This window comes from Bradysia coprophila, unplaced genomic scaffold (genome assembly GCF_014529535.1).
Source record: "Bradysia coprophila strain Holo2 unplaced genomic scaffold, BU_Bcop_v1 contig_232, whole genome shotgun sequence".
Lineage (NCBI taxonomy): Eukaryota > Metazoa > Arthropoda > Insecta > Diptera > Sciaridae > Bradysia > Bradysia coprophila.
In genome coordinates, this window is record NW_023503493.1 from 15,941,377 (window position 1) to 15,963,009 (window position 21,633).

Here is a 21,633-nt window from a genome sequence, read left to right on the forward strand (position 1 = left end):
TAACTATAACAAATCTTTTACTTCGTTTGATGTAGGTATTGATTACAATAATTTGTTACTTCGTCAATTTCGACATGTTCTTGATATATAAGAGAACATTTGACAGAGCTCGTCATTTGTTTTTATCATCGCCATCGTTGCCAATAACAGATATAGTTATGTATGTCTACTGGATAACTCTTGATCATGTTAATCGTCGGTAAATTATGTAAGTCGTAATTTTATTCTTGAATTTGTTGACAAGAGTTTGCTAATCTGCCAACTTTATTGCGTAATACCACAATTCGAACATTCCGTGGTCACAGTTTGAATGTAACCAGTTAACCTGTTCACTATAATGATTTGGTTAACTTTTTGCCGCATCAAATCTATTCAGGAAAATCTAAAAAAAATCTTCAGGATAAAACCTTTTAATATTTGACTCGACTAGACGTAAAAAAGTTGCAAACGGATAACCTACGAAATTGTTATACCTAATCCCAGACATAATCAATAAAACTTCACAAAAAAAAATTCTCCAATCAGAGTCATTTCAATATCTACCCTTATAACGTAAGTTGAATCAATATCTCCTTTAAAAAAAATATTGAAAAGATATACTAGCAAGACATCACAAAAAAAGCAGTCAAAAACAGATGGATTCTTGCCTCTGTATTGTACATATTACATGTACTCTTACCACACCATCGAAATCGTACAGCTGACGTGACTCGTTTATACGTTTTTTTTTATATTTATGCGAATTTAAATATCCCTAGACAAGAATAAAGACATTCCTGAATTCATGCCCCAAAGAAAGAATTCTCTGTGTGTATATAAGCTTTTTGTATAACGTTCAACGTTAAGCAGTATATAGTATATTGAAAGTAAATCAATCAACGTTAGCTAATTTTAAAAATATACAACAGAACTTTGTACGTATAGCGCTGAACTGTCTCAAATGTCGTATGCTTTTAAACATTTTTTTTTGCAATTTTCTAAAAAAAAATTATTGAAAAAAAAGGAAAAGAAAATTTATTGGAAATTGTTTTGATTTTTCTTTTAATGGCACGATTGCCGGCAAAGATTGACTCTGATAATGAACTTTATAAACCAAGTACAAATAAACGGAAAGTTTCCACTTTTTTTTTTTTTAACTTTTACTTCAAATTAACAACATTTCAGCGTATTGATTTCGCATTAATTTAAAGAACAAAAAAAAGTTGAATGAAATAATAGGAATCGAAAAACGTATCAATGATTGTAGTTAGGATAGAGAGAAGAGAAAAAAAAAGCAGAAACAAATTTAATTAACTTTTGTTTCCATTGAAACTTAACGTTTAAGTGTTGAATTCTGTAGTCCCATTTAAAGATTTTACGTATAAATCTCCAGCGTAGTTTTTTTTTCCTCTGAAATACCAATCTGTTATAAAAAAAAGTCCTAGCACAAAAAAGCTGTCAAGAAATCACTTTGTCCTACCAATGGGGTAGCATATTTCCTTATTTTCCATCTTCAGGAAACAAAACTTTTTTCCAACGTCACAAACTTTTGCATTGGATGAAAAGTTTATGCTGTTTTATTTAAATACCCGGAATATCTGATACAATATTTTCATTCTAATAAAAAAAGAGTTTTGCGTCTGTTTATTTTGCATGATGGGTGTCCTTCGTTCCCTGTGAGACATTTATATGTCTTTAAAGATAACTGTGGAGCTGTTTGCTTGAATAATATGGACAATACATTTAAATGACGACGCTTGGAAAGCTGTGGAAATGACGTAAAAATTAATTTCATTTTTATTCAGATTTGCAATGATAAATTTCTTTATTTCTAGTTTAGATAAATTAATGATTAGCACACAGCCAGACGTTCGGCTAATGTATGGTTCAGTAAACCAGCTTTTCGTGTTCAATGATTTGTGAACACGTTCCACCCATGAATGTGAATGTTCAGACTCTTTTGTTCACATTTGTTAGTTATGTTAGTTGCTGAAAGACATAAAATGAAAATGTCCAGATATTCCTAATTAATTTTCTTAACTCATGAATAAGCAAACGAACATCTACTTAAATGAGAAGTCTTTTAATTTTATTCAAAATTTATATGTCAAGATCAGCTTGAGGATTTTATGACCACTTTGGCTAAAGGGGCAAAGCCAATAACTTTTGAATGCGAGATATAATTAGTTCAGATGCAGACCGTTCTTCCATCGATGTTAAGTTTTTGTTAAGGATGGTATGAAAATGTATTACAGTTGGCAGAACAATTACGGATAAACTGAACAAACTGAAATTGAACAAATACTGTGCTGTAGGGTAAGCATATCAATCCTCGGACAACAATGAGTTCTCTGACATCAATTGATCTTTTATTCATAAACTTTTTTTAAGAGAGAACAGTAGTTATTCAACGACTCATTCTTGTCCGAGGATTGGTATGCTTACCCTATGCATTTTTCATTTAGGAAATTTTATATAAAAAGCACTACCATAAACTTCATTCGTTATCGACAGCGACGACAAATATTGGCGATAAGGTCTGATTCTTGATGTGTTGATAGTCTTAAGTGTAGCGAAATATCTGGTCATATCTTTCAATTTCCAAATCATACCAAACGTCGAAGGACCTGACCCACACAATATTATATTCATTACAAGTTCAACAAAAATCTAATATGTGACGAGTTCCATATTCATCGTAAGCGTTTTTTTTTTGCAACTTGATTGATTGACTTAAACTGACTTAAAACTCTTTCCAACCCATATAGAGCTTGTTCAAAAGCATTCCTTTTTGTTCGACGCACTATAACCTATTTCCACAAGATTATTCAAAACTAGGAAAATAATTAGTATTTTAAACTTAAAGGGAAAGCCGAACTAGACGAGTCAGCAGAACGTTGTTCAAACAGTTTTTTTTGTGTGTAACATCTAAAGAGGTGAAGCCATAAAATAATTTTCTTAGTACACAATCTCATTTACATAGCTAATTGATGCAGAACAAACAGAAGTTTTATTAGTTTTATGGGGAGGTTAGCACAAGCACTTTTTTATTATACTTTTTTTTATGAATTACTTAGGCTAACTATGAAATTTCAATGGTGAAGTCTATAACAGCTGAGGCCATAGAAACAAAATTGTTTCAGTTGAGTTGTGTGTTGACTTTAACAACGCTACTGCAGAGAAAAATGAGTTTAGTTTCAGTTGGTTTAGTGTTTATGAAAAAAAAAAGGTTTTCCATTTACGACGCAGCTATAGTGAAATTATATGTATGGGGTTTCTGTCGAGGTTTCTGTATTATAATGTTCTGCATTATACGAGTATAAAATGAGAAATTGCTTAATTTATGTAACAAGAACGGCGGCGAGGCGAGCACATTTTTCCACAGAAATGTATAAACTTTATCGAGGAATATATTTTTTCTTCACTCTGTGTGTATGCTGTTCGTTTGGAATTGAAGCAAGAATTTCGAAGGTGTATTGTTCGCTGAATTTCGGTATTGTATGGCCTCAGCAAATACAATTTTAACGTTCCATTCATTCATTTCATTTGAAAACAATATTTATAGATTAACAAAGTTCGTTATTTTTTGATACAATTCACAAGCGAGTTAACCATTATATCCATTTTACAGAGACTGTTGGAAAACTTATAAAGATTTTGCAAAATTTCAGAAAATATTTTTATGGTTCCAAAGCTCCACTACCTCCAGTCGACAGACTTTCAACTTATTTCGATGAAAATACATTTCATACACTCTCAACAGAATTTCTCCATATCTACCTAATTCACACTAGATCCAATCTTTGTTTGAATTAATTGAACGTTTCCACTCGACTAATTACAATTTCAATTTTCTAAAAGCTCCTCATATTATTTCAAAATTAGTTTTGCATTTCCTTGTTGATTTTCATAATTGAAGAAATAATATTTTTGCAATAGCTTAGCGAAATTAAGCCTCGCATAACAACTATTATATGCTGTGTGGCAATCGCGTTTCTACACAGACGGTTCATTAATTGTTTGAACAGTTTTCAGTTAGTTTTTGAGATGTCATAGTCTTGAATGGCAATGACGTCAAATCAGTCAAGATGTATTCCCAAGATATAGTAGAAGTATTTGTATGGTAGATTGTTAGATGGTACAAATTAATGGCTTTGATATATGAATAACTAGCGCCTCAATGACTTTATCTAACATATCTATTATGGTTTTCACCACTATTGACAAAGTCAACATATCAAAAACTGTTCTGACGTTCTGAATGTTCAAAGTGCCAAAATGCATAAGCATAATATCCGTTCATCCTGACAACCTACCATAACCTGATTCAACAATTTACCGTTATCAACGTATTAAAATAAAAAGTGACTTGATTTTATGTCAACGTTCCTGTCATCGTCGAAATTTTTCTCTCGCTGAATGGAAGCATTCACAGATGTTTCGTCATTACCCGAAATTCATCGCATATATTTCACAGCGCGTACATCTCGACATAATAATCTGAATAATGTATTGGAAAAAATGTTTCCTTTTTATGTTGCGGTGTGGTGGTATATGAAGAAAGTAAAGAAGAAAAAAGTTTCGTATTTTTTTGGCAGAGATATAAATTTAATAATAACGAAGCGCAAGGGATAAGTGGATAAGAAATGAAAACTTTTTTTTTTGAGAGTATGTCAGACGCTTGACTTTGACTTATAAAAATTTTTTGCGATGTTTTCTGTTAAATTGAACGGAGCTATAATATGGACGATGGACATTAAGTTCAATGTTTTAGAAAAGTGTGCGGCTAGACTGTCGTTGTTGATCCTAATTAAATTAAAGAAGGGTTATTACAGCAACGCCTTACTTTATTAATAACTTTGCCAATTTCATATTTCACGAGTCGGCTTAAAGCGTCTGCAATTACTGAATACTAACGCAATACTTTTATTGATTTTCGAGAGGTTTTTTTAGTTGAATATACCTATAAAATATGTATTGGTCTAGTTGGGTCGGTCGGTATATACCTACAGCGTATGTTGTTAATCAACATTTGAATACTGCATTTTGTATGGAGTGAACGTTTATCGGCGCTTTACGTGTCTAGAAAGTTTTCAGACAGTTACTTAATTTACATTTTCCCGGTACAAGGTCATTCATAAATAGCAATTCAGCAGTACTTAAGTTCGTTACCATTTCGGGAACAGTTTTCCATGGAAAAGGAAATCTTTTCTTTTTCGTTCAAAAATCCATTCGAGTAGAAAATAACAAAAGGAGGAATATCTGTAAAATGTCTTAAGTAGTGAGCACAAACCATGTTCATGTAACCGACGAAGTGAAGGAGAAGTAAAGACGAAGAAAGAAAGGAAAAAAAAGTGAAAGAAGACATAAGGAGTGTAAGAAGGAAATTTATCGAATTATTCATGTTGATTCCGATGGAAGAATCGAAACCTTGAACAAAATAAATAATGCAAACTGAAAACATCTTTTTCTTCGTTTATTTTTCCTTACGTGTCTTTACTTCGCTTCCACCAAAATGACATACAGCACAAGAAATGTTTTGAAATATATATTTCCTAATGTGAAAGAATACGAAAATATTTTTGAATCATCTAACACATCTCACACATATCTGAAGCATATTTTCGATATCTTACACTAGGATATTTTCGTGTAAATATTGGACTGATGTATGGGAAGAGATACTCTTTTTGCGTTTTATATTGCATGCTATACATGAAGTTCTGTGTGTTGTATTCGGTTTGCGCGGTTGATATTTATGTAAATTTATGGTTTATTTGCCAGAGAATAAACATGATAGATATGCATCATTGATGGAATACATAGATTGATATTAATTATTCAAATCATTTTACTGTTTTGTTAGATGGAATTGAGTCGGAATCGTACTGCGGAGAGTATGAAAATGGAAATTATTGTAAATGATTTGCATATTTGATGTGTGCTAATTCGGTTATCATGTTGAATACATAAATGTTTATTATTTTTTTTTACGAATTTCGGCATTGTTGGGTATGACTATCATTCAACAAATAATCAATTTAAGCAAATTGTTTTCCGATAACAAAAATTCACATATGCATCATCATCAATTCATGATATCAGTTTTATGGCGGATATATATGCGAGGGTAATTGGGTTTTGAGCGTGTAATAGGTCGTACATTATGTCCTGTGTAACAAAAAAACATTTTTTTGTTTTAATAATTGGGTATTGATTAAGCTGAAATGACTTCTCAAAAAATTGTACGGGAGATGGGAGTAGGGAGATTTTTGTTTAAATTTGTTGAGTAATAGTTCGTTGCGTCAGGAGCACAAATACCGAACTAACGACGCAGTCGATTTCAGTGCTTGCGAAATGGTTCAATTAGAATATAAGAGTTGTTCTTAACTGAATGTAGTACACTTGCCAGGCTACACTACATCTTTCTGAAGCCTATGCCCATTAAAATGCCCCTAAAAACAAGGAACTAGCCAAAATCTTTAAGGGAGATTCAATAGTGCGTGGTCCAGCCAGCCAACCTGTACCTGCGGAGCGGAAGAGAGCCAAAGAAGATATCTGACCCAGATGAAGACGTTGAGAGTGTATGGAGTGTAAGATGATGCGCAGAGTAGTGGGTGTGACGGAATGAAGATGTATAACCCTGGATTGTCCAGAAATGTTGCGGAGTCAGCACAAAAACAAATAATCATGGACTATTAGACACGGCTGGTCATCTACTAAAATAGGCGCTAAGCTCTTACTTGTTAGCTTTTTTATGGCAGAAAATGAGAGAAAATGGATGAAGTACTAGATTTAACACAAAACCATAGAAAATACTCTCAATTAAAGAAGTAACAGATTTAATCATCCCACTGCGATATGTATGTCGTTTGTAAAACAACAATTAGCTCATCATCGTTCCAATTCCCATACAATTAAAAAGACTTCATAAACGTAATGGATGCGAAATCCGAACCCATTCTTAACTAGAAATTACTCTACAATGTGACGCCTACCTGGACACTTTGTCATAATTAATGGGTTGTTATCGAGGTATAAAGGTGGACTGTATACGTATCGACATGCTTTTTCGTCCTTTGGGTAAACGATATCCTTAATTCAGTTCTAAATACTACACTTCTTAGCAATGTACTCAATATGGTGTTGCTGTTCGATTGAAATGTATACATATAACCTGTAGAGTTATTGACTCTATTGGTTTTTTCTGACAATAAACCGTAAATCAGAAAATAATCAACTCTATTTTCTACTTTTTAATTATAGAAAAATATAATTACAATTTCGTAGAAAAAGTTTTTCCGTTTAAGAACATAAAATTTAATAAGTTGAGCTTATTATGACGAGTACAAATGTTTAGTATTATTTCAATAAATATAAGTCAATGTGGATGTGAGTGGTTATGGTTTGTGGTGTTTGTTCATTCACTTACCTTGAAATAATAAAAATAACAGTAGCTTGTACATTATACTCCTTATGATTGTTTCCATATCCATAGTTCTGTCATGATAGTAGCCAATTAATTGGTAATTTATTTAGTTAAAATAAACTTCGCGTTAATTAGATAAATTGAAAACTTCTTTTTTTTGTGAATCTATAGACGAGTTTATAGGAAATGTCCACTTATTCTCATAAGAATTATCAACAAATTGTTTACGAAACTTTTTTCAGTTCAATATTATGATTTGATTGACTATTTTATGAGTTTTATTTCCAGTTTCTCTTTATTTGGTTTAAGTTTGTTTAATTATTATTTTCATTATAAAAACTCACATCAACCATAAACGTGTTGTATGTTGAAAAACATCACTTCACAATTTCAATGAAACTTTATTTTATGTGTCAACACCTTTCTATTGAAAGAAGAAAAAAAAACGAAAATAATTAGAGATCCTTTTGAAGTATAATTTATATGGAAATGAAAGAATTTATAACATTTTTCCACAAATATTTCATCTAGACTCTAGATTCTAGAGTAAGTGCTTCAAATGTAGAACAGCAGAAGAAATGAAATTACAATCAGATGTTTTCCCCTTAGCAAGTTCAAATGTTATTCAAATTCTGATAAGACTATTTGTTCTCCCTCCTTTCTGTCATCTAATACCAACAACACGAGGAGTCTCGCTTGGATAGACTTCCTAATTTTTCTCGTGTGGACGTCAGTTATGGAGGACCCCTTACTTCAAATACAAAATTTAAATATCTGGGGCGATGTTGGAAACTAAAGAAGAATCAATATATTATGACATCCACACTTCTTCGCGCCAAAAAAAAAACCAAACTATTACAACCCTGTACAAAATTATTGCAATTATTCTTCAACTTTAATGGAATCAATTGTCAAAATCTAGAAAAATTCGTCAAAATCTGTCAACCACGACGACGACGATAAAAATAGGCGTTGTGATGGTCATAATCCGGTCTTATTGTAGCAAAATATAAGTAAAAATTATTAAAGTAATAGATTTAGTATCAACTGCGGAAGGTACTTGGAACGAAAGAAGTACTAGATTCGAGAAGTGGTGCAGTATGTTTGTCGTTTGTGAAAAATTAGAAGAACATTTAACTCTAACGGGAATCTGAAGAAGCTGAATGAACAGTTATACCCAGAAAATATTAATTCTTGGGATACTTTTTCTTTGACTAAAATGATTCATATGGCAAAAAAAAAACTTTCAATGAACTTTCAGCGAACATACACACAAGCTAAACTTATAATTAATTTTGCTACTCCGTAGTATGAAGTTAAATATAGATGTGAAGCATTCCACAAGAAAGTATTCAACCTTTTGTCGGCCTAACATATTTTTTTTTTTAGATTTTAAAGAATTAAAAAAATTCTGCTCCTCCCCCAATTGAACTTCAATATTCATTAATAACAATTAATTTTAAGTCCCTAAATCAGTCAAAAAGCATCTGATTCGCCTACACATATACCACGGTGAAATTTCTCGTTAAAAGGTTTCATCGTCAATTTAATAGGTGCGGAATATAATTTAATTTATTATACTTCAATTAAAGCTATGATTCATAAACTACATTAATTCATAATTACTGATGTTCGGGGGATAGCATTCCGTTTCGTATGGTATATTGTGTGTATGGAACAATTTCACAAAATCGTAATACGAAAAGTTGAACAATAGACAAATAACATTATAAACACTAAAATGATTCGGTTGTTCTGCGAATTATGAATTGTTATCAAAATGGATTTAGAGATGGGCCTTTTCTACATTATATGTGTTTTCATCCCTGGTAATAATAGCAAAGCAACACTAAATATTAATCACGTTTTATACTGCAATGTATAGGAAAATTTTACTTGTGATAAATACAGGCGTTTTTGATACTATCATTCCGTTTGTACATGTGTAGGAGTAGTATAATATTTTAACGTTTTACCGAGAGTTGGGAGTGCTATAAATTTTCAGTGTCGGTAGTTATTAAACAGCAACTATGCAATTTTGTAATTTTGTGTATTGTTACACAAGCATATGATTTATGAGACACAATAAACATGAAAAAAAAAATTATGAAAATGATTCACACAAACTGGACCAATTATATAAACGATTTACTGTTTCATTTAATTTCAACGTTTTTTGTTGTCGTCGTTGTTGTTGTTTTGTTTGTTATATTTACATTTCTGTTTACCCGAAAAAGGTTTGTATTATTCTTGATAATTTGTTTAATGAAATTTTACACACCCCCTCACTAAGTTGACGTTTTGTTAATTTTCGACAATTTATTAAGTTTCTCCTGTTTTATTTTTTGTTTGTAAATTTTATTTTATAAAAATGAGTCCGGTGTATTATATCGTTATATATGTAAGTTGTTTCGTTCGAACAACACGCAAATGGTGTTTAGTATATGAGTTATAATATACACCACCCAGCTAAAATAATAAATCACATTTACCCAAAAGCCAATCCATTAATCACACTTGAACGTCAAAAAACCGACCGAAAAATTTTTCTATTTCTTATGTCAGTCATCTATGTATCCTAGTTGATATAGTTATTATAATGACACAATGTGTTGTTTGATGTATCCAAACAAAAATCGATTATTATCTCCCCAAATACCGAAAAAAAAGTTCACAATTTATTTAGCAGCATGAGAAAATATCGAAACATTTCTTTTTACTTCGTCTATAATTCCGCAACAAATGCCATCATTAGCGAACGACCCGTTTTTTTTATTACAGTTTTCTTATTTGAAATATTTTTTCTAATCAAAAAATGTATTCTCTTCCTTTAATAAAAAACGATATGCGACCGCGTTTCCGAGATATGTCTGTGGAACGTCTTCTGATATCCTCACTTATTGAACGTCACCGTACGACTAGTTGGACGATATAATATTGCGCTAAAGAAGAATTTTTCGTTCGATGGAATAGACTGGTTGCTTTTTTCTGCTATCTGAATATTTTGTTCATCCTCATTCGTTAGTTTTCGTTTATCCGTTCAGGGTGATGAAGACATTGTGTTATACATATCATTGTTGTTATATTGCCAACAGAAAATGATATTGTTTCGGAAGGGGAACTGAAACATTGACACTGGAGAAGTACCAGTACAAACGAATCGGTAATAGGCATGCGTACACAGAAGATGGTCATATTATCTTTCATTTCGTTTATACATTACGCTGGAGACGATGATTTTTGTTGATAAATACATAGAAAACAGTGGCTCCAAATTTATATTTAGCGGACAACGGACGTATTAAAACATATTACGAAGGAGAAATTCGGAAGCTAGTATCATCGGTATTATTGTACTATACGTACGGTTGAATTTGATTGGATTGCATTAACTTCTTTACTAAAGGAGATTTTGTCCTACTCTGTATCATATGATTTGAATCACTCTGATCACTATACTCGATCCGAATAGGGTACTAAATTACATGCCATTGGCAATTTTTGCAACTCCTTCGTCCCAACTATTTAAATAGTTTCATCACTGAGAGAAATAAAAAAATGATCCTTGAAATGACTTGTTTTAGAAACGCGTAGAAACTCAATACGAGAAAAGCGCGGGAAGAGATTTTCCATATAACGCTTTATACTGTACAAATGCATGTCGTATATTTAATCAACGGCTGGAAGGACACAGATGAAATTCTCACGACCAATCCCAGATTTTTAGCGTGTAAAAACGGCTAGTTTTTAGTTATCGATATTCACGGTAAACAAGCGATAGGTTCTTTTTACGTATTGTCTTTTTGTAGCAACATCTATCTACACAAATCTCTGTGTTTCCAAGTGTGTTTCATTTAGGTAATGGTACGAAAGTATGACTAAGCCACCCGATTAATAATCAATAATGCTTTCATGACACACCTCTACGTGTACTTTAAATACTATTGGATAAGCGAGTCACCAAACAGATTGCAATCCTATTTCGGCCTCGAGCATCTATTTTACATGAAACACCAGGTAATATTTTTATGTATTTTCACTTTGAATTTTTAATTCTATTTTGTCAAGCTGAACTTTTGTATTTTGTTGGGAATTTTCAATTCATTCGATTCTGATCAGAATCTAGTACTTCAGACTGAGAGGGAAACCACTCGGGTAATTGATCACACACCCTGCTCGGAATTACCGGAGAATCCGGTAATTAAACGGAATTGAAAGGAATTAATGTGAATTGAAAGGAATTGAAATAAATTGACGGGAAGTACCTATAGAAATTGAAAGGGAATTGAAAGTAATTGAACGGAATTGGAATGAATTGAAAGGAAGTATATCGAGTCCGGCAATTAGATGAATTGACAGAAATTAATGGGAATTAAAAGAAATTGACAGGAAGTACCTATAGAAATTGAAAGGGTATTGAAAGGAGTTGAACGGAATTGAAAGGAAATAATGCGAGTTATTAGACGAGTTGCTCCGGTAATTGAGGTAATTAAACGGAATTGAAAGGAATTAGAAATTGATTTCCCCCCCTTTTGGCCCCCTCGCTTCAGACTGAAGTTCAGACACAAGAAATAATAAATTTTTTACTCAACGGATTTCACTCAAATAAAATGCCATCGTACAGCACATATACTCAGGGCTCCGCAACAGTAATCAGTTTTTCAATCGGCCCTATATTTTGACATGATCAAACGATAGCAAACCCCTATCGCCACCCGATATAGGGCCGATTGAAAAACTGTTTACTGTTTCGAATTCCTGAGGTCATGCGTTATACAATGGCATTTTATTTGACTAAAATCCGTCGAGTCAAAATTTTAATACTTTTCTGTTGAGATCAAGCTTGTGGCAGCGACGTCTTTCAAAAAATTTTAACACGTACTATATCAGGCAGAATTGAGAAAAGTGACTTAATGCCAAAATCCTTCTTTGGTGTACTCATAGAAACAAAAGTGTTTACTTACTTACTTTACTTTACTTTACCGGCGCTACAGCCACTTGTGGGCCTTGGCCTGGTCGAGAATCCGGTTCCAGCGTGCTCGGTCATTCGCTGCACTTTGCCAACCTCTTATTCCCAGCGCCCGAAGATCTGATTCGACGCCATCTATCCATCGCATTTTAGGGCGTCCTACTCCTCTTCGCCCTTCTGGATCATTTCGGAATAACATTGAGGGGGCTCTGTTCCTGTCCATGCGTGCTACATGTCCTGCCCACCTCAACCGTTGGACTTTCACCACTGCCACAATATCCGGCTCGCCAAAATCACGTTTCAATTCAAAGTTGTATCGTCGCCGCCACGTTTCGCCTTCACGCATCGCTCCGAAAATAGTACGAAGGACCTTACGCTCGAACGTTAGGAGCAACTGTTCATCACTTCTCTTCACCGTCCAAGATTCGCATCCATAGATCAGAACTGGACGAATGAGCGTTTTGTAAACTTGGCACTTCGTTTTCTTCGATATCAGCTTTGAGCGTAAATGTTTGATTAGACCGTAATAGCATCTGCTTGCCGCCATGATTCGTCTTTGGATTTCAGGTGTATTAGGGGCCGTTCATAAATTACGTAACGCTAGAGGGGGGAGGGGGGGGTATGAGGCAAGCGTTACGGTTCTAACAAAATTGGGTCAAACTTGACCCTTTTAGCGTTACAGACCCGGGGGGGGGGGTCTGAAAAATGTTGATTTTTGCGTTACGTAATTTATGAACGGGCCCTTATCGCCATCCGAACGAATCAGCGCTCCAAGGTAGATGAATTCTTCGACTACCTCGAGGTTGTACTCTCCAATGCTTATCACGTCCCCTTGTTGATTGGCAACCGTATTGGGTTCAGCCTTCATGTACTTGGTTTTCGATTCGTTGATCATCAAACCCATTCTCTCCGCTTGGATTTTCAGATTTGTGAAAGTGTCTACCGCTGCTGCATGTGTACGACTGGCAAGATCCAAGTCATCTGCAAAGCCCAGAACTTGAACTGATCCATTCACCAGTGTTTTGTTGGTTTGGATACCAGCACGTCTCATTGCGATTTCCAAAGCCAAATTGAAGAGCAGGCAAGACAGTGCGTCGCCCTGTTTCAGCCCTTCCCTTACAGCAAAAACGTCAGACAAGTCATTTTGCACCTTGACACGACATCTGGTGCCCTCCAATGTCGCTTTCACAAGATGAATCAGTTTTGTTTCGAAGCCCAGCTCCTTCATCGCAACATACAATTCCCTACGCTTGGTCCTATCGTAGGCTTGCTTGAAGTCGATGAAAAGATGGTAAGTCCGGACTTGAAATTCCCTGCCTTTTTGCAGAATCAGACGAAGGTTGAATATTTGGTCAGTTGTTGAGCGATCTCGTCTGAATCCGCCTTGATAATCTCCAATGACTGCCTCAGCCCGTGGATTTAGTCTAACGAATAGCACTCGAGCAAAAATCTTGTACGCCGTGTTAAGCAAAGCAATACCACGGTAGTTTTCGCAAATCATCCTGTCACCTTTCTTGTGCAGAGGTAAAATGGCACCCTCTAACCACTGATCCGGTAACGATTCGTTGTTCCATATTCGCTCGACTAATTCATAAATCACCTTAGCCAATTCCTCACCACCCATTTTCAGCAGTTCCGCTGGAATATTATCCGGACCTGAAGCTTTGTTGTTTTTGAGTGAGGAGATTGCTGCTGAGACTTCCTCCAATGTTGGTGCTGACACGATACGACCGTCGTCGTTGAGAAAAGAATCATCGGTAGCATTGCCGTCTTCAACATCCCCGTTTAACAGAGCACTGAAATGTTCCTTGAATCGTTCCAGGGCATCATGTTTTGCTGTAAGCAAAGTGCCGTCGACTGCTCTGCAGATAGTCATTCGAGAATTGAAGCCTCTTCTTTGGTTGTTTATTCGTTTGTAGAACTTCCGTGACTCGTTTGCACTACATAATCTTTCCAACTGAAGAAGCGTCCTTTCTTCAAGTTCCTTTTTCTTGCGCCGGTGCAAGCGCTTTTCCTCCCTCCTCAGATCTTTGTAGCGCTGATCCGCTTCCGTTTTCCGTTCTCTAGTTCTCGCCGATTCCTTCTCAATTCGTGCAGCATTTTTACGATCTGTAACATCAGCACATTCTGCGTCAAACCAGGTCTTAAAATCATTAGGCCTCTGATATCCTAAGGTGTCGATTGCTTCCTGCTTAATCACATCACTCACCGATAGCCATTCGGGAGGAGTGTCGCCTGGCTGAGCTTGTCGTAATTGTTGAAGCTTAGTACTAATGTGATCAACAAACGTCTCCGCTATCCGTGTATCCTTTAATTTCTCCACCGCAAAACGCCTCACAGTTTCACTACGTCCATTATGAAACCGGGCTAGATGTGCTCTCAACGTTGACACAACCAGATAATGATCAGAGTCGACATTTGCTTTCCAACATGATTTGACGTCAATGATGTCGGTGAGGTGCCGCCCGCTAATCAGTAGATGGTCAATCTGATTCGCTGGCAAATTGTCATTGGGATGCTTCCAGGTAGCCAGCTGCTTTTATGTTTATGGAAAGTACTTTTCACAACCAGGTTCCTTTCGGCAGCGAAGAAAATCATACGCTGACCGTTCTCATTCGTATTTTCATGCAGACTGTACCTTCCTATTGTTGGTCTGTACACTTCCTCCTTGCCTACTTTGGCGTTGAAATCTCCTATAACGATTTTAATATCGTGTGCCGGTAATTCATCGTAGGCTCTTGCAAGCGCTTCATAATAATCGTCCTTATCACCATCCACCGATTCATTATGAGGTGCGTGTACGTTTATCACGGAGTAGTTTTTGAAACGGCCTTTCAGACGTAACACGCATAGGCGCTCGTTGACCTTTCGGAAGTCCAGTACCAGATGTTCCTTTTTTGTGACTACCATGAAGGCAGTACCAAGTACATGGTCTCGACTGTTGCTGCTATGAAATGTGGTATAGCCATTGAAGCGGGAAGTTTGTGCATTTTGATTGTAACCGCTCTCTTGAATAGCAGCAATGTCGACTTTGGCTTTCTTCAGTTCATTTGTCAGTTTCAACAAAAGTGTTTATACGGGTGAAATAGTCAAAAACAATTTAAAGGCGTATAAAAGCAGTTTTGTTTAAATGAGTGGACCAGCTGGAACAAAATTTTAACTTGTAGTTCGGGTTGACCCGAATCTTCATCTTCCAAACCCAGCTCCGCAAAGCTGAATTCTCAAAGCCCAGGTCCGATTTATATGTACATAGAACCCAAAATAGTTAGCCTCATTTGCTGATAGAATGGATTTTCCCCTTTACCTGCTAAAAGGTGCAAGAGAATGTATATTCAATGCATTCGATTAACTTGGTCAATTGGTCATGGTCATGGATTTTAAAATAGCTCATGTTCGATTGAGCAGATCGTTTTTTTTTCATTCAGAAGAATCCATTGAACATATTTATCAATAATGCCATATACACCTCGATACACACACATGTTATAAGTATAAATAATTGAAAAGGTTAGGAAAAAGTCAGAGTCTTAAAAAAATGGAAAAATTGTGGGCAGTATTTATTGAGATTGACTTATGTCTCAATTGCCTGTTTCGGATAGTCAATGGAAACAATGAGGGTTACAAACAAATATGAAAAGCTAAAAATAGAAAGAATAATTAGCTACCCCGCCCGTTTAGATGTTAAAAATAGAAGCAAAAATTGAAAAATGTCAGGGTGTTGTACACCTGAATTTATATTCTAAATTTGGTTCAAAAATAGGGTTCAATTTAGAGGAAAAAAACTTAAATTAGAGCGGATTAATTTGCAATGCAAGAGTCAATAATATTTGTCGTCATCATAATGGTTATTCCTGCCCATGAATTTACACCATTATAACTGTATGCTTTCTTGTTTTATTTTATGTTTTAAAGACATCCTATTTCACTAGGTCCCATTTTTTGGGTGGGTCAGACCCCTTGACTGTCTGAACTTCTCAATAGTATTTTTAGTGGTAATGATTTAATGAAATGTAATGGCCACAAAAATATATTTAGAAGAAGAACTCCAGAACGGTCTAAATCACTCATTAATAATTTAATTCTGTTAAGTTTCACTGAAAATCATCGAAACATTGTCTATAAAATGCCGCTGTCAAAAATGACGTATGTTTTCAATAAAACTTAAACTCGTGTGAATTGCGGCTCTGGCAATACTTGTTAATTTTTGTTCTTTTTATTCCGCTTTGTTTTCAAGGCACAAAACAAGAAAAATGCTATTGAAACAGATACGAAAATTCGACTAGCAACATTAGCTAGATCGTTAGAGATTAACATAATATATCTTGGAACCTAACCTCAGGAATTCCATTCTCCACCGAACGGTTGAGAATTACTCCAGTTATCGTGTTAACAAAGAGCAGAAAAGGATTCTTTCAAAAACTACTACCAGATAAAGGAACCGATACTACCCATTTTCGAACTTGACCTGAGGATTTCAATACTTCATCGATTAAAAAAAAGTTTTTGAAAATCCGCTGAGAATTTCTCAAGTTAACAAAATTGTTACATTTAACGTTTTTTTCATCACATTTCCATACATTTTTAATCATAGTGAACATGTTGCGTATGGTGTATTTTCTGTTGTAAGACCCATGACTTACAGTCAAGGGAATAAATCGAACGGGTCTGGATTTCGTATTTTTCTAAATACTGTCAGAAACATGTAAATGTGGAAAATGGCAGATCCTGGTATATTTGCCTTCCATTAACATCAATAAACAAATTTTACTAAAATTTCGAAATTAAAACAACGTAATTATTCAAAAATCACCATGATAAAGCCCAACAGACCCTTCAGCCATGTCATTCTAGGAATTCGACAGTACTACTTAGCTTTAGTTATACACGGCTTTTTCTTCTATTTTGTAGCTTTATTCAGTTTTGAAACGACCGATACGTAGGTGCTAAATACCCATTACCCAACCGTGTGCAATATTTATGTCTTTGTTCGCATTTACGTTGTTTTATATTTGATGAAATGTGACGAACTGGTTGCGTATGTGTTGTTATCGTAATTTAGAAATTTCGAGTTTCAAAAGCCTCGGAAAATGGTACAGGAGTTACCGAAAACGTATAATTTGTCGCCTATGTATTTACGTGTTTTTTTTATGTTGCCATCACAATAATCCTCTTGAACCAATTTGTCTTTTTCTTTATTCAAACGTTATGACGAAAATCCTATAACTAATGATAACGCAGCTGTAAAGCTTGTTTTTGTCATGTTTTACGTAAATAAATCATAAGAATGAAGCTTTTGCGATGGTGTAGAGTGTAGAAATATGATGTACTCTATGTGATTGGGGGTAGTATAGAAGGTGACGATGACGACGGTGGAGAATGGGAGACATCCGCGGAAGTTATTGGTGGGATGATGTCGTAATGGAATTGAGACATAGATCAAAATGATTGAATAGAAAATTAACAATTAATTATTCAATAATAAATTAAATTTCATAAATGTGTATTGGAGCCAGATGAGAAAAATAATTGAAAATTTTGTTATCATTAATAATGGAAGTGTATGTTCAATTTTGTCAGTCCCAGCTCCTGCAATGGTGAATATTGCGTATAACGTTCGGTGCTTAGGGTTCAAAGTTTTACTTTTAATGAAAATATGTCATCAGAAATGGTGGTGTTGTTGTTATGCAACCACCGCGAAAGTAGAATATAATGAGTTCTTTAAAATATCCAGATACACGTTTTTGTGTTCCACTCCGTCTTTTCGTGTAATGTCGTTAAATATGCAAAATTACCATCTTTACTTTTGTACGTTGAAGAAGAAATTGTGGGACCCATTAAAACTATATGAGATTGTGAATATTTCCATTTTCCCCTAGCGACAAGCACATACTCCTTTGGGTGTCCTTAAACACACAAAGCTCTAACAAACGTATAATGAAAATATGCGAAATGTGACAATAAAATAATTTTATTTGTAAAGTTTTTTTATAGGACAAGCACCACCATTTCGTGAGAAAGTTGTTAGCGTAGACAAAAGGCGAAAGAAAAAAAAACATTAATTATAGAATCATGTTTAGAACTTTGTAATGCATCGTGATGATTAAGATGATGAAGCTGATGATTACCTCGACATTTTCGTTGGACGGATATTAGGTAGTTTTCGGGAAGAGTTTATTTTGGAGTTTCGATTTTTGATCAAATCTTATAGAACCGGAAGAGAATATGTACAGGACATCAGAAGCCCAAAAGTAGTCCTATAAATTCTGTATCCACAATTTTGTTCTACTAATTCCACTAGACCGCAAAAGATCATTTCCAAAACCATCGAATACAAACCCACATTCCCTCACTAAGCAACGTCCTTAGTTTGGTCGCTATTAGCATTAATTTTTAACTGTTGCTTTATAGGGTGAAGCAGAAACACAAAAATGGAGTGTACTTTACCAAATCTGCCGTACATCTAAATATTTCCAAAACGGGAGCAGGAGTTTGTACTAAGTCACACAGTCATCATTTCCTATTGTTTTTTGTTAATATTGAGCTGAATAATTTCAAGGTCACCTGCCAGCTAGTCTGATAATTTTGTGGCGTCGTATTGAAAAGGAAACATTGGGCAGAATTGTTTAGTCTGTGTTACAAAGCTCAAAAAAAAGTATCTCATGACGCTGTCGAGTTTTCTACTTCAGATATGGAGATTCGTTCTACCTACAAATGGCCGGCGTAGCGATAGGCAATTCAATCTCAGGTTTTCTGGCTGATCTAGTCATGGAAGATTTGGAATTGCACATTGTGAACAACTTGCCATACATAATACCGTTCTACAGAAGATTCGTGGACAAAATCCTGGTTTTTGCCCCAGAAGACAAAATCAATCATCTTTTGGAAAGGATCAACAAATATCACCCTAAACTGAAATTTACCTTAGAAACCGAAATTAACAGATCGATCAATTTCCTCGATTTTACACTAACAAGAGATGATGATGGCAACATAACTAGCAGATGGTACCGAAAAGAAATTTCATCTGGACGGTATTTACATTTCCAAGGCCATAATCCGACGACACATAAAAGGAACATAGCCAGTGCAATCACCGATCGTGCAATATCTTTCACGAACCCGATAGACAGTCCACAAATCATTGGAAAAGTAAAAAACCTACTGCAACAGAATGGATACCCGGAACATTTTGCGAACAAAGAGATAAAAGAGGGAGCCAACCAGTTTTATAATGGAAAGAATAGAGAAACAGCCAAAGAAAATGCGTTCCACTGCTACCCCGTACACACCTGGATTACCTGAAAGGATTAATAAGACGATGAACGAATACGACATGGCATTGGGATGTAAAACGACGAATAACATCGGCAATGTTTTCACGAAAACGAAATATCCAGTACCGAAGAGCATGAAATCGAAAATTGTATATCGTGTTGACTGTCTGGATTGTCCAGCCAAATAGCCAGGCCAAACGAAACAGCGAATCATGAACCTGTCAAACATAAGAGCGATATCAGACAGAAGGGAGAAGGAATTGACTGAAACCACTGGCAACCGATACACGCCGTTAAGGAGGGACATCGTTTCGATTTCGACAACGTGAAAATTCTTGACCACATTCCGAACTACCATCAACGCAATATAGCAGAAAAGATGCACATTTGTAGCACTGACATTCATTCATTCATTTATTTAACAACGAAAAACAAAACGAAGTTCTAATCAATTAGAAACGCCGCTAGAATCCAACATAAATACCCTACAATTACTGTCGAGTCTGTTACTCTTTTCGATGCAATTATTTTCAACAGATAAATACAGAATCTATTACTTCATTCGTTTCAGTATACATTTTTCTAAATAAGACCGCATCAGGTACACCTCATCGCTTATGTTTTGTCGTTGCGTCGTCGCTGACGACAACAGATGATACAGCCGTTCCCTATAATCTTGTGAACAAACGATTTTGTTTAAATGTTTTTGAAGTAACTTTTTTACATACTGTTCTCATTGTTGTACAGTGTCTCGAACGGTAACCAACTGCTCCGTTTCTCCTAAATCATCTTCCATTGTATTTATATCAACACTGAATGTTATTGTGTCACTATATACAGTCAAGACTGCATGTATATTATGCTATACACCCGGCTACAGGTAAATACTTAATCTTATATCATATCATTGCTTGCCATCCCACGTTAAATGTAAAGCATTTTTGCCTCCTTTCGAGCCATAAGAAATACCTTATAAAAATGAAAATGGCAACAAATAAATTAAATTTTCTGTGATGAATAACAAAACTATGCAAATTTTATCACAAAAGTGAAATTATTTCATTTCTACGTCGCATAATATTTATAAAGATTTAAATGAGCTGTCTTTTGTTATCTGAAATGAAAGGAGTAGAATGCCTGAACATTTTGAAACAATAATAATAGACTGAAGTGTAGTGAGGACTTTTTGTCTGAAATTTATTTAATGACTCGTAGCAGTAAGATAAAGTATTTTAGAGTGATGTATCTCCACATTTTTTCGCTGAAAAAGTAAAATTAAAGCATTTATGTTGACGTGCACCATCTAAGGATAATAACTGGGCATGTACATACATACTGCCTCGCGGCATTACAGTTGTTGTAGATAGAAGGAGAATTTGCGCACAAAAAACTCGGTTTGTGGTTCTATTCCTCAAAATCGAAAATTGATGTTCCGTGAATCTTTCAATCAAAATGCACCTTCTGTTTCAAAATGTCAATCGGTAAAAAAAAATCAGCCGAATTTCCGTTATAAACGCAAATGCATACATAAAACTCACTGGTGCACCAGAGCACTCTAACCAGAAAGCCATATATAAATCTTGACAGTAGCTGATAATAGCAGTTTAAGAGCAAAGTGTCGTTTGCCAATTGCAGGCAGGCCTTTCATGTGAATAAGAGCGGAAATATAATAAAGTCGATTATGGTTTTGGTCGGGTTTGTTGGCGATGCGATGATGTTATGTAAATGGAGGAATATGTGAAGTGCTTTAAATGGAAGATTCGAAAAGTGCTAAAAAGTGTATAGTATAATGGCATACATTGTGGGAGGAGGTACAGGGATAGACAAAATGGATATATGGAATATTGAAAAATAAATCATGGGATTCCAAAGTGATATTTACAACCATTCATACCGCCATTTATATCACGTTTATGTACATTTAAGCGATTTAACTATACGCTTCTGGAAGAAGTGAATGAATTTGACAAAAAATGTTTCAC

The 21,633-nt window shown here is 35.0% G+C and overlaps 1 protein-coding gene and 1 long non-coding RNA gene across 6 annotated transcripts in view; both read right to left on the reverse strand.

Annotated features, from left to right (window-relative positions):
• LOC119076970 overlaps window positions 1-10,325 on the reverse strand; it is a 106,586-nt gene extending 96,261 nt beyond the window's left edge. For 2 of the 5 annotated variants that reach the window (XM_037184066.1, XM_037184064.1), the window contains exons 1-2: window positions 9,561-10,325; window positions 7,412-7,828 (exon numbers count right to left, since the gene is read on the reverse strand). In XM_037184066.1, the coding sequence (XP_037039961.1) occupies window positions 7,412-7,475 (64 nt within the window). In that variant the 5' untranslated portion in view covers window positions 7,476-7,828; window positions 9,561-10,325. Of the gene's footprint in view, window positions 1-7,411; window positions 7,830-9,560 lie in introns of those variants that run through there. The other 3 variants (XM_037184063.1, XM_037184062.1, XM_037184065.1) reach the window with 3 other exon arrangements.
• A 9,090-nt stretch (window positions 10,326-19,415) lies between these two features.
• LOC119076974 lies at window positions 19,416-20,054 on the reverse strand. Its single transcript, XR_005087726.1, has 2 exons — window positions 19,667-20,054; window positions 19,416-19,535 (listed from the first exon to the last, which is right to left on the reverse strand). It is a non-coding gene; the product is annotated as an uncharacterized LOC119076974 (long non-coding RNA).
• Between the last annotated feature and the right edge of the window lie 1,579 nt (window positions 20,055-21,633).